General features: G+C 47.3%; 1 protein-coding gene across 1 annotated transcript in view; it reads left to right on the top strand.

Moving 5' to 3' along the window:
* The first annotated feature begins 13,091 nt into the window (after window positions 1-13,091).
* The window catches only part of BMP8B (bone morphogenetic protein 8b), a 33,213-nt gene continuing 31,962 nt past the window's right edge, over window positions 13,092-14,342 (top strand). Inside the window, exon 1 of the mRNA XM_090269177.1 lies at window positions 13,092-13,785. Within this exon, the coding sequence (XP_090125303.1) occupies window positions 13,452-13,785 (334 nt within the window). The 5' untranslated portion in view covers window positions 13,092-13,451. The remainder of the gene's footprint in view (window positions 13,786-14,342) is intronic.

Genomic DNA, 14,342 nt, shown 5'->3' with positions numbered 1-14,342 from the left:
CGCTATGGCCATTTCCTTCTTCTTCCCTTTTTCTCATGAGCCAGACCTCAGGAACATGGATCTGGACAAGAGGCCACCTCACTGCAGCTCTTTCACTAAAGTAGGGACTGGCCTCAAGCCCCCAGCCCAACTCCCAGCCCCAGGTCAGCATCAAGTCTTACTCCAGTCCTGTGCTTTACTGACTACTGCCATCAGGGCCACCTGAACTTCAATGTGTGACTCTTTGTGGAAGATGAACAAGCCCTGGTCAGGCAGAGGTGGCTCTGAGACCACACCCGCAGGCCTGGCTTCCTACAGCACAGGCTCACTACTCAGTGCCCAAACCCAGGCAGCCAGTAAGCTCTGGGCCTGGCCAACCCCAGTTTCTGCTTGTTCCACCCCCATCATTTGCCCAGGGCCCAGGGCATGACACCCCATGCCCACTACAGGGCCAGGCTCAGGTAGCATTCTGCACAAATACCTGATAGATGAATCAGTTCAAGAATTGTCCAAAGGAAGAGGCCCTTTTAAGGCAGGTGTGGGCACCATAGCCCGAAGTCCCAGGATCCCAGCTTCAGCACTTGCCAGCTGTGAGCCTCACTTCCCCTTCCTTAGAACAGGCATAAATGACATGCTGGGCAAAATAGCAACCATAACAATAATATAGCTGCCACTTCTTAGAACTTCCTCTGTGTTAGGTGATTTGCACAAATCCTCACAACAGTGTTAAGAGGGAGGCGCTCTCCCCACTCTACAAGAACTTAGTAGAACTCAGGAAACAGCAGCTGTATCCTTTCTGTGTGCAGGGCAGTGTGGCCTGTGTGAAGCCACTGGTGTGTGTGGAGTTCACAGCTGGGGCCAGAGCCCCACCACAATCCAAAATCCAGGCCACCACATCTCCCCACAGGTGCTCAGGGTCTGAGTCTGTGGCTGGGGTCCAAGCTGCTGGGAAGTTGGAGTCTTGGGCTCTGGTCCCACTTTTGCTCCTGATAGGCTCTGTCACCTGGGTCGATCACTCTCCCTCCCTGGCCTTAGTTTATCCTATTGAAAAGTGAGAATAGGGGTCAGATTCCTTGATCACTAAGATCTCTGACCACAAAGAAAGTCTAAGGAGTTCAGGAAAACATGGAGCCTGTTTCTGAATTCCTGGCTTCTCACTGCCCCCTGGTGGATACCACCAGCCTACCACCCAAGGCGAAATGACAGGCTGCAGATACTGACTCCCAGGACTAGCTTTTTTTTTTTTTTTTTTCTCCGCGTTCCCCAGGACTAGCTTTTTGACTTCTGCCAAAGTTCCCACTTCTCAGTCCTGATCCCCATCTATTAAATAGGGATTGCAACAGTACCAACATCATCAGGATGCTGTGAGGACTAAGTGTAATAGTGCATATGAAACTCCTGAGCCCCAGATATAGAATGTAACCAATAAATGTCAATCATCATTTTCATCACCGCTTCTCCTCCCCGACCTTCGTATGCAATCAGTCACCAAGCCTGCTGATTCTCGCCCCTCTTGCATCCTCTCCATCCGCTAGACCAAACCTCACCATTTCTCCCCTGGATTCCCTCAATAACTTCACCTCCCGCCCCACATACCCGTCCAGTGCTCCTGCACCTCCCCTCAGTGACCCCATCTGCCCGCACCACAAGGCCAGACCTATAAATGTCTCATCTCAGGCAGGTGTCCAAATCCCTCAAGGGGCTCCTTAGGGACCTTGTCTACCCCTGCAGCCTCTGTCCCTGGTGTCTTTCTGCTCCATATATTCCAACTACACCCAGCTCCCGGCATCCTTCCACTCAGGCCCAGAGGTCCTGCCTCCCTCATTGAAAAGTTACTTTAACCGTTTTTTCTTCCCCTTCCCTACTTCTACCCCAAACCTTCTCTAGGTCTCAGTTTCCTTATCTGCCAACTCAGACATTTGTAAGGATGAAAGCGAGTATATACTGAAGTATTTGGCTCACACTAGCCACTCAATAGAAGCCAAGTGCCTACAATTGGGATGGACAGTTCTGTCATTAGTGCAGTGGGTAGAGGGGTGTCACACCGGCCATTTGGGGTGGGGGAGGCATGGGATGTGATAAGAGCTTCAAGGCCCCATTACCACCCCGAACCCTGGCAGCAGTGGCACCCTCTGATCAGTGAGTGCAGACAAAGTGCCTGGGTAGAGCATAGAGCTTGTTTGCTCCCTCAGTGTGATCTCCCTTGCCCCCTCCAGCTGCAGAACCAGGTGGAGAACAAGCCCTCTGGCTCAGTGGCCCCAGGGAGCAGCAGGGGGCCTGAAATGCTGGCAGCCCTGACCCAATTTAAGAGGAGGAAGACCCCTTCCAAGCTTCTGGCAGGGCTGAGGCCGAAGCAGTGGACTAGAGTTCTGCAGAAGGTCCAGAAAGTAAGGCAGCCAGTGAGGGGAGGCCCTTAGCAGTCCTCTAGGCCACCTGGGGAAACTGAGATAAAGATTATTAGGAAAAATAACTTCCTGAGGATTATGGACCATTAATTAATTCAACACTTTTAATTTTTATTTATTTTTTTAAAGATTTTATTTATTTATTTTTAGAGAGAGGGGAAAGGAGGGAGAGAGGGAGAGAAACATCAATGTGTGGTTGCCTCTTGCACACCCCCAACTGGGGACCTGGCCCACAACCCAGGCATGTGCCCTGAGACTGGGAATCAAATCGGTGACCCTTTGGTTCGCAGACTGGTGGCTCAGTCCACTGAGTCACACTAGCCAGGGCTCCACCCTTTAAAAAATTCTATTGAATGTTTTGGCTAAGTGATATATTTACAACATTCAAGAAACCATATATAGAATGATAACTCTTATATGCTTTAAGATGTCTCCCTGCTAACACTATCTGCATTCTACCTCTTCCATCCTCTATAAACAATCAATTTTATTAGTTCCTTATGTATCCTTTTCATGTAAATAACTACAAGCAAATATGAATATACATTCTTATTCCACCCCCTTTTTACTTAAAGGGGGGTATACTACACTCTGCATCTTACCTTTTTCACTTAACAATGTATCTTGTAGCTTAACCATTCTTGTTCTTTTGTTCAACTCTCGAGTATTCCACTATGGGGCTGTTCCATAGTTTATTATTTTATTTTTAAAACATAGTTTATTGACTATCCTGTTACAGTTGTCCCATTTTTCCTCCTTTGCCCCCCTCCACCTGGTACCCCATTCCCTCCAGCAATCCCCTCTTAGTTCATGTCCATGGGTCATGCATTGTTCCATAGTTTATTTGGCCAGTTTCTTCCTTATTAATGGACACTTGGTTTGCTTTCAGGCTTTGGCTACCACAAACATTACTGCAATGAATAACCTTACATATACAAAGCTGATGAGTAGGCAAGAGTGTCAAAGGCATTGCTATACCAGTTGCTAAAATATTGAAGTACTTTCGTAGCACTTGGCAAATAGCACAATGGCAACTGTAACAAGTTATGAACTTAATTAATGATATAAATTTTGTGATTAACTTCAAGCTATTGTTGTAGGGCATCAGGACTTACCAACAGGTCTACTGCCCTGTAGGCATGTGTAGTATTAGAAACAATAGTACTAGATGGGACTTCAGCCAAGGTCAATGAGCAGTGTGACAATATGGCCGTGCTGGGCCTTCTTATTTACTTACTTATGAAAATATTTTTTAAAATATGTTTATTGATTTTAAACAATTTTTAAAGCTTTATTTATTTTATTTTAGAGAGAGGGAAAGAGTGGGAGAAAGAGAGGGAGAGAAACATAAATGTGCAAGAGATGCATTCATCGGTTTTGGTTGCCTCTCGTATCCCCAGCTGGGGAACCTGGTCCACAACCCAGGCATGTGGCCTGACCAGGACTCAAACCAGCAACCTTTTGGTTCACAGGCCAGCACTCAACCCACTGAGCCACACCAGCCAGGACTGTTTATTGATTTTAGAGAAAGAGGAAGGGAGAGAGAGAAATATCAGTGTGAGAGAGAAACATGAGTTTGTTGGCTCCCATATATGCTCCCACCAGAAATCAAACCTACCAGGCATGTGCTCTGATTGGGAATTGAATCCCCAAACTTTTGGTGCATGGGACAACTTTCCAACAAACTGAGCCACACCAGACAGGGCCATGCTGACAGAGACTCTTGTATTTCAGAAGAATCACCAGTTTATTATCACCCTCTAGTTATCTAGTTGTTACTGCTTGTAAATATTTTAGTTTTTACTGAACTTTTATTGGTTCATTTTAATCTTGTTAATTTGGATAAATGCAATGCTTTGATATTTGCAAATTTAAGCACTGTAATAAAACATTAAAAGCAAATACCAAAATGAAGAGACAAGAAATTCTGTAACTTCCTTTCTTTCTTTTTAAAAATATTTTATTTATTTACTTTTAGTGAGAGGGGAAGGGATGGAGAAAGAGAGGGAGAGAAATATCAGGGTGCAGGTGATACATCCATCAGTTGCCTCTGGCATGCCCCCAACTGGGGACTTGGCCCGCAACCCAGGTATGTGCCCTGACTGGGAATTGAACTGGTGACCTTTCGGTTTGCAGGCTGGCACTCAATCCACAGAACCACACCAGCCAGGGCTGGAACTTTCTTAATTTTTAAAATATCTTAAATATGAATCTTAGGTTTTGGGGAGGAAGAAGAAAGAAGAAATAACAATAATAATCTGTCACAACCTGGAATATCTTTTATGACTACATTCAAATCTGAAGAGCCTAGTATATCTATTAGCAGGCAAGAATCAGTACAAAATAAAACAAATAATCTGTATTTCTGGAATAAAAAAACAAATTTATAGTTGTACTTCAAGTTAGGATAGACTGGGGAATTCTGATCGAACTTATTCCTGAGGACAGCTAGAAAACCTGAACTAAATCATTAAAAAAGCATTCTACTTAACAGCTGTGATAGGTTTAAAATATGTCCATAAATTTATGATATTCCTCTTTCCAAGAGGTAGAGCCTAAATCCCCCTCCCTAGAGTGTGGGTCAGATTTCATACTTACTTCTAAGAACTAGAAGAAGGGGGAAGTGACAGTGAGCATCCAGGTCATTAAAGAGATTGAGGTTTCCTCCTGGCTCTCACTCCTGGATGATTTACTCTGGGAGAAGCCAACTGCTGTATTATGAGGAAATGCAAGCATCCCTCTGGAGAGGTCTACAAGGTGAAGAAACCGAGGCCTCCTGCCAATAACCAGCACTATCTTGCCAGGTGTGAGTGCGCCATCTTTGAAGTGGGTCTCCAGCCCCAGTCAAGCTTTCAGATATCTGCAGCCTCCAGAGTGACCCTGAGCCAGAACCACCCACCTAAGCAATGACTGCATCCTGACTCTCAGTAACTATATAAAGTAATACATTTTGATTTAATATGTGAAGCTGCTAAATTTAGTAGTAAATTTGTTTTTCAGCAATAGATCATTAACACAAAGGCAGTGGTATGTTAACAAGTTAGTAAAGAATTACCAACTGGCGCAAGTCTCTTAGAAGCGAAGAGGCTCAGGGAGGTGAGCCTTGTGCTTTTCCCTGGCGGGGGGGGGGGGGGGAGACAGCTGAGAGGCTGAGTAGTGCCTTAAGTCCTTATTTAACATTGTCAATAGGTTCTAGAACTTTAAAGAAGACAACGTACAATGAAACCAATTTTTACCATAGACTCATTGATATAAACAAGAGTTAACTTCCTATGGCATTTCATCAACATTATAAGAAAACAATGTTGTTATTTCAAGGACCTGCTGTTCTTCCAAAAATTTGCAGGGCAAGTGGGACAGGATTTGGATACACACAGAGAACAAGCACATAAGGAGTAAAGTTAAAATGAACAAAACCAGTAGAACCAATATACAAGAAAACAGACCCTCAGAGGCTTCAGATATCGGGGTTACAGACACAGACCTTTAGACAGCCCCTAAATGGAAACCGTACAAATGTCCATCAACTGGTGAATGAGTAAACAAATGCACTATGTCCATGCAATGGAATATTATTCAGCAATAAAAAATAGCAAAGGTGCTAGATGCTACAACATAGATAAATCTTAAGAACATTATATTAAGTGAAAGAAGCCAGACACAAAATGTCATATATTGCATAATTCCATTTTTGTGAAATGTTCAGAAGAGGAAAATCTATAAAGAAAGACAGTAGATTAGTGCTTGCCTACCGCTGGGAGTGGGATTGGGGATAAACTACAAATGGGTATGATGATTCTTTTGGGGGGGGCAGGGGTTAATGGAAATATGATAAAATTATATCATGTGATGGTTGCATAACTCTGTAACTGTACTAAAAACCATTCAATTGTACACTTAAAACAGCGGGGATTTTATGTTGTTAAGTTATATGTCAATAAAGTGTTAGAAGTAAACAAGGAAAGCATTTAATTTAAGATGGTGAAAAAGAACAATAGAACAAACCCCTAAAAACAGGAAGTAAGGATACAATAAAGATCAAGTGAGAAACTAAGGAAAGAGAACAGAAGAAGAAAAAGAAGGAAAAATATTTTAAACTTGGTATTTTGAAAATAATTAGTAAAATGAGGCTGCTGAGTTTATTTAACCAAAAGTGGGTTAATTATCACAGCGACCATGAACCCATTTACAGCTTAAGCAAACAACTTTGGTTTCTAATAACAAACACGTTTTATAAGCTTGTAGTCATTACATTCTTCACAGATGACAGGGCTGCCATCTCAATTGTAGGACCTGGCTTCTGTTGACTGGCTAGGCTATACTCGCCTCTGTCCAGGCACTTCTCATGTATTATCCTCACATAAGTCCAGAGAAGTAAGTATTATTATTATCCACATATAAAGGTGAGGATTGGGGCTCAGAGGAGTAGGAACCTTGGCAGAAGTCAAAGTTAGTCCCCAAGCCCTGGGAGTCACTATATGCAGGCTGTCCTTTTCTCCTGAGTGCTAGGCTGATGGTGTCCACCAGGGGGCAGAGAGAAGCTGATAATTTAGAAACGGACTCCATGTTTTCCCTGAATTTCCTTCAGTCTTTCTTTGTGGTCAGAGATCTTGGTGACTCTGGGATCTGACCCCTATCTCTCACTTTACAATAAGATAAACTGAGGCCAGGGAGGGTGAGCGACCAATCAAGGTGGCAGAGCCTATCAGGAGCAGAAGTAGGACAAGAGCCCAGGATACCCAACTTCCCAGCAGCTTGGACCCTGGCCCTAGCCAGGTGACCTTCAGCACCTATGGGGAGGCATGGTGGGCACAGATTCTGAATTGTGGCTGAGCTCTGGCCCCAGCTGTGAACTTCACACACACTGATGGTTTCACACAGGCCACGCTGCCCTGCTCACAGAAAGGATACAGCTGCCATTTCCTGAGAAAGGCTCACCATGACTAAGTTCTTGTAGAGTAGGGAGAGTGCTTCCCTAATAGAAGTATTGTGAGGAGTCATGCAAAGCACCTAACACAGAGGAAGTTCTCAAGAAGTGGTGGCTATATTATTGTTGTTGCTATTTTATAATTAACAGTAAGTTGCCTAACGACCAACGGAGGCATGTGCCGTTTATGCCTGTTCTAAAGAAGAGGAAATGAGGCTCAGAGAGTCCCACAGCTGACGAGTTGGTGGAGCTGGGATCCTGGGACTCCATGCCCTGCGCCCTTTGGTGAAGGAGGGGCAGCTGTCATGCCATCAACGCAGCTCTCTATGTTGGTACAATTATGACCTTGTCTAACACATGAGAAGTCGGAGGCTGAGAAAAGTTAAATGTCAGATAGCTGGTGTGGAACTTAAACATTTATTTATCTTTAGAGAGGGGAAGGGAGGGAGAAAAGCTGATGTGTGAGATTGGTTGCCTCTCTCATGCCCCCAGCCGGGGACCTGGCCCACAACCCAGGCATGTGCCCTGACTGGGAATTGAACTGGCAGCTTTTTGGTTCACAGGCCAGTGCTCAATCCACTGAGCTCTTTGCCTTTATCTTGTCTTCCAGTTCAGGAGCGCATAAAGTTGTCAATGTAGACTTTCTGTCATTAGGGTGTGCCTGTATGCATAGTCACTGGACTGTAAGATGTTAGAGTTGCTCTATACCTGACCCCAGCACTCTGTTTATTCCATTCTAGAAGTTGATTTGAGTAAAAATGTCTAGACATTACTTTTGGTTACATTTTTTATTGTGGTAAAATAGACAAAACAAAAATTACCATTTTAACCATTTTTTGAGGTACAATTCAGTAGCATTAAGTATATTCACAATGTTGTGCAACAACCCAGAGAAGGAAAACTCTGACTCCAAAAAACCTCCGCTGCCTTGCGGCATACCTCTTCAGGGGAAAGGCTAAGGGAGTAAACCCCGACAGAAAATCCGGAGCCGGAGTCCCTAAGGCGGTTTGACGTTGTAGTCAACACCGGCAACTCCTGCGGCGCACCTGAAGCCAAGCTGTATTGACTCCGTCTTTCCCTTGGATCCTTCAACTGCGAAGAGAGGGGGTGTCTGCTGCATGGGCAACAGCAGACCCTCCATATCACCCTGCCCAGGCTCTGTAGCTTCAGCTTCACTGGAGAGGACACTCCAGCGTCATCGCAAGATGTCGATTCAACACGGGAGGAGACAGATACCGTGTCACTCCTGAGTCGGACTGCACAGTCATTCTCGGCGGTGCAGATAGACTCTTAAGAAGCTATACCATCGTCTCTCGAGACGGACGGCTGCCGACGACGATGTGCAACAACCATTACCAGCCACCTCCATAACTCTTTTCATCATCCCAGGCTGAAACCCTGTACCCATCAAGCAATAACTTCATTCCTGGCTCCTCCAGCCCCTGACATCCATCATTATACTTTCTGTTTCTGAACTCGACCACTTTAAGTATCTCATAAAAGTGAAATCATACAATATTTGTCCTTTTGTGTCTGGCTTCTTAGCACATCTTCAGTGTTCATCCGTGTTGTAGCATGTGTCAGAATTTTCTCCCTTTTTAGGGCTATATAATATTCTTTCATATGCATATCTCACATTTTGCTTATTTCTCCATCTGTGATGGATATTTGGATTATTTTCACCTTTTGGCTATTGTGAATAATACTGCTCTGAATATTGGTATACAAATATCTATGCAACTCCCTGCTTTCAATTATTTTGGATATATACTCAGTAGTGGAACTGCTAGGTCATTATGGTAATTCTATGTTTAACTTTTTGAGGGGTCACCAGACTGTTTTCCATATCAGCTGTACCATTTTACATTCCCCACCAGGAATGCACCAGGGTTCCAGTTTCTCCACATCCTCACCAGTACTTCTTATTTTGTGCTTTGTTTTTTAAAAATAACTATCACTTTAATGGATATAAAGTGGCATTTCACTGTGGTTTTGATTTTCATTTCTCTAATGACTTGTAATGTTGAGCATCTTTTCCTGTGCTTATTGGCTATCCATACATATTCTTTGGAAAAATGCCTATTTGAGTCCTTTACTTATATCTAAATTGGTTGCTTTCTTTAAAGTTTTGTTTTTCATTTTAGAGGGGAAGAATGAGAGAGGGAAGTAAATGTCAATGTGAGAAACATTGATTGGTTGCCTTCTGGATGTGCTCTGACCAGGGACAAATCTGTAACCCAGGCAAGTGCCCTGACCAGGAATTGAACCTGGAGACCTTTCAGTTTGTGGGATGATACCCAAATGGAGCCACACCGGCCAGGGCATATTGGTTGTTTGTTTTATTGTTGAGTTGTAGGAGTTCTTTATGTATTCTGGTTATCATCGGATATATGATTGGCAAATATTTTCTCCCATTCTGTGGGTTGTCTTTTTACTCTGTTTATAGCATCCTTTATCTTGAAGATTAATTTACCTGATGTTACTATAGCCACTTCAGCCTTCTTACTCTTTTATTTTCATGACATATCTTTTTCCATCCATTTACTTTCAACTTGTGTTTTTATATTTACAGTGCATCTCTTACAAAAAGCTGGTCATTTTTTCTTGCTTTTTTTCCCCTCCCCCCCCCCCAACTCATCTGACAATCTCTGACTTTTAATTGGAGCACTTAGTTCTTTAATAGGAGGCGACCTGACCCATTGCCTGGAGATTCCCCATGAAGACAGAACCATCTCATTATGTTTATTTGTTTCTTCTTACCATGTAAGCACACCTTGGGAACATGATGGGCTGGGTTTTCCCAACATCTTATATACAGCCAGCCAGGAAAGTGAGTGAGTCACCTTTTAGGTCCCTCAGCAGTTATTTAATGAGGCATTATTGTGCATCTACCCTGTGGTGGCCCTGGGTCAGATATAATCATTACATAAGGAGTTTAGGACAGGACCCTGTGATGGGATAAAACAGGTCCTCAGATCACAAAATGAAAGGATGAAGGTTTCAGTGGTAACACTGGATTATTTACATTCCTGTAGTATCTTTCTTATGGAAAGTTGTTCTCTATTCTTTTAAGTTGCTGTTTCATTTTTATATTCTATATAGAGTTGGTCTTGGAGATCATGAATTTAATCTTGTGGTTTCAGTAGTGAAAATTTGTGGATTTGCACTTGTGGCTGGTGTGCAAGAAAACCAGTCACATAACTAGAGACTGAGACTGGCTGGCCACTGGCCACCCACACTCCAACACTGCTTCATGCTTCAGTTCATCGCCTCCCATGCAATAACAAACAATTTTTGAAAGATTTTATTTATGTATTTTCAGAGAGGGGGGAAGGGAGAGAGAAAGAGAGGGAGAGAAACATTGATCAGGTCCTGATGACCGGGGACCGAACCTGCAATGCAGGCATGTGCCCAGACTGGGAAGCAAATCGACATCCTTTAGCTTTTTAGGACAATGCCCAACCCACTGAGCCATGCCAGTCAGGGCTGAACAAGTCTTAATGGAAGGAATCATGAAGGTTGGAGGCTACTCCTTTCTCAGAGACTAGTAAATTCAGCAAGTGTTTATTGAGACCCTAAATATGTGTCTGACATTGGGATCCAAAGATCAATCTCTGCCTCAATAATTTCACAGTGGAGAGAGGAAGTGGAGGGAACAAATGTGAACAAATAAATGTCCTTCAGTTTGATAAAATGAGTGAGTTGGGAAGGGGAGAGTTCTAATTACCCATGAAGGTGGAGATGGCATCAGAAAGATAAGTTGTTGCTTCAGCTGCATCTTACAGAGAAGTAATAATGGGCCAGGCATGCAAAGGGGATCTGAACATTCTTGGTAAAGGAAGCCACATGTGCTGATGAACAGAAATGTCAACAGCAGGACAGTTGAGGGGTCCCAGGTGGTCCTATTTGACTGAAGCAAAGTGTACACCTTTAGTGGCTAGGCAAGACTGTGAAGAGGGGTCAACAGCAGGGACTAGCTGGCAGATGCCAGAACACTGAGTACTGGGCACTTGATCACATAGTGCCCTCCTGGTCTCCAGATGTGATCTTCAGAAACCCCAGCAGTCATGGTCAAAGGCATTGGGAAGACATCGAGTTAAAGCTAAGCAAGTTTCTTTACTGCAGGACTTTTCAGAGCTTACAAAGTGCAGACTGCATTAGGGTTCTCCTGGAGGAAATGCAGCAAACAGTGTTTACCAAACTCCTTTTTGTAGGAACCCCTCAAAAACCTCAGTTTGGGAAATTCTGCTGTTAGCGGTGAAAAGCCATGGAAGTCAGATTTTTATTGAGAAATACAGTCTGGGGAATGAGGGGTGAGGAAGGCAGGAAGAATGAGATGAGAACCAAGGAGGCCAGTTGGAAGCCTGTTACAGCGTCCTGGGTGGAGAAGATGCGATGTGAACCATGTAGTGTAGGAGGGTGTGGAAAGGCTCAGGAATTTACGAAGCATTAGAAGGTATAGTGGTAGACCACACTGCCATCACGAGGGAGAGGTCTGCATGGGCTCCCAGGTTACTGGCTTTGATCGTTTCTCATCAGCAATTAAATGTTAACTTCTGACCTCCAGGAGTAGAGTCTGTGCTGGGATGTATTTGGGATTTAGGAATGACCTATAATGGCTCCCGAGTCTCTCAGGTGGGTGAGCGCATCACCAGGCTGAAAGTCTAAGAGGGAGAACAGGACTGGGAAGGAACGCAAGGGGGATGTCAGTGTTGAGGAAGTGGGCAGGAAGGGGGAAGGAGGAAAAGCAGGGATCCAAGGGAGGAGAGTGTTTCACGAAGAAGAGAGCAGTTAGCAACCGCCCGACGTGCACAATACTACAGCAGAAAGCTATTCTTACCTGTCATATTGGCAGAGATTTGTTTGTGTGTTTGACAATAATACCTAGTGTTGCCAAGGGTGAAAGAAGCCGTGGAGGGCCTTCACAATATGGAAGCGCAAAGCGTTCCCCGAACTCAGGAAGGGCCCCAGAGCTCCTTGGCTGGGCTGGAGGTGAATGCGCGTCTCCAGCCTGGCTGGATCAGCACAGGGTCCGCAGGGACAGCCTGCGGTGACCACCTGCCCCTGGAACAACGGAGGCGGCCCTTCTGGGGAGTTGGCTAGGGCATGCGGGAGCCAGGTGAGTGGTTGCACTGGGAGCAGACTGAGCTGGCGTCAGGGAGGGAGAAGCCCTCAGCAATATATGCAAGGGGACAGCAGGAAAGGCACTGGGTGGCCGGCCAGGAGCTGAGGTGGCAGGGAACCTGGAACCGGCTGTGCTGGCAGAAGAAGGCGTCCACTCTCCGCGCCTGGTTCGCACCCACAGAGCCCTTCCAGACGGGACTGAGGTCTTGTTTCGGGTCCTTGGGGGACACAGCGCACCAAGGCGGGGCGGCCGGGTCACTCCCTGGCCAGACCAAGACTCGGGATTCCCGCCCGGCGAGGGCGCTCAAGGACACGGCCTGCGGGAGCGCAGGTTATTGCTTTCTCCTGACCCAGCCTCTACCCAGAAGTTCCCGAACCCACCCGAAGGCTTGGCCAGAGGCTTCTAGGGCAGCCCGGGACGACCCAGACCTCCCTGTGGGCTGGTCTGTGGATCCCTCGGATCCGCCCACCACCCACTAGAGGTCAAATCTCCCGGGCGTCACACCCACGACATCAATTACAACTCAGCTCTTCCAGAGCAGATGGGTTCTGCGGCACTGGCCCCGCCCCCGTGTCCCCATTGGTTAGGCCTGGAGGGGGCGGTCCCCGGGGGCTGGGCACTGGACCCCAGGAGGCCGCGGCAGCGCTGGGGACAGACACAGCACAGGTCCAGCTGAGCAGGAGCTCGTGGGTCCCCACCTCCCTGAGCGCCTGGCCTGTGCGGGCCTTGGCAATAGGAGGACTGGAGGGAACAGTGGTGACAGACATATTGGCAGACGGTGTGCAGTCCCTGGAGTAGCTTCTGTCCCAGGTGTTGGCGGCCACAGGCACCCGACCCAGAGTAGAGACAGGTGCCGCGAAGGGCTCTCCAGTGACGGCGCTGCGGCCGTGACCAACTACCTTCCAGTCTCACCGGCCCCCGGCCCGGCCCGCAGCTCGCCGTCTGGCTTCCCCGGGCCCCAGCCGGCAGCAAAGCGGATGCGCGCCTAGTGAGCGCCGGCCCTGTCCTGCCCGCTATGGCTGCGCGCCCCGGGCCCCTGTGGCTCCTGGGCTTGGCGCTGTGCGCGCTCAGTGGCGGGGGCCCCAGCCCGCGCCACCCGGCCGCCTGCCCGCAGCGCCGCCTGGGTCCGCGCGAGCGCCGTGACCTGCAGCGTGAGATCCTGGCAGTGCTCGGGCTACCCGGGAGACCACGACCCCGCGCGCCGCCCGCCGCCGCCCGGCTGCCCGCGTCTGCGCCGCTCTTCATGTTGGACCTCTACCATGCCATGGCCGGCGACGACGATGAGGACGGTGGCCCCCGACAGCGGGGCCTGGGCCGCGCTGACCTGGTCATGAGCTTCGTCAACATGGGTGAGTGCGGGTTCCGGGGCGTGTGGGGACAGCGAGCCGATTGTCCGGGCGACCCCAAGGTGGAACATAGGCCGCAGGGGAGAGTGCACAACCTTGGACAGTGGGTGCCGCTTGCGGTGCACCAGGAGTCACCGTGTGGTGGACAGGGCGCCAGAGGGGAGTGGGAACTGCCCAGGTTAGGGTGGCCAGGGTTAAGGGGTGTGGGGGTCAGTGAGCTGTGTGTGGGTCGGGCGGGGCAGACGCAGGAATGTGAGTCCCTGGGGTGTGTACAGCCACCCCGCCCCCAAACACGCCCAAGAGTAGGAATCATGTAATGTCAGGTGGACCTGGGCAGTGCCAGGAAGACAGTCCGGTCCTGGGGAGACGGGTGAGTAAACAGAGGCTGTGATGCTGTCAGTGTGATAAGGACAGCACTGAAGAGAGGGACAAAGTTCACTGTAGAAAACCCGGGTCACATCACCAAAATGACCAGAGCCAGAGAGTAGAACCCAGATGTCCTGAGTCCGCAGCAGCCTCCTCCCTGGGGCAGAGCTCCGGAACCTGTAGGTGGGGGTGTG

Source organism: Furipterus horrens, unplaced genomic scaffold (assembly GCF_987537825.1).
Source record: "Furipterus horrens unplaced genomic scaffold, mFurHor1.1.pri manual_scaffold_3, whole genome shotgun sequence".
Classification (NCBI taxonomy): Eukaryota; Metazoa; Chordata; class Mammalia; order Chiroptera; family Furipteridae; genus Furipterus; species Furipterus horrens.
This window is presented reverse-complemented; position numbering and strand designations above follow the sequence as displayed.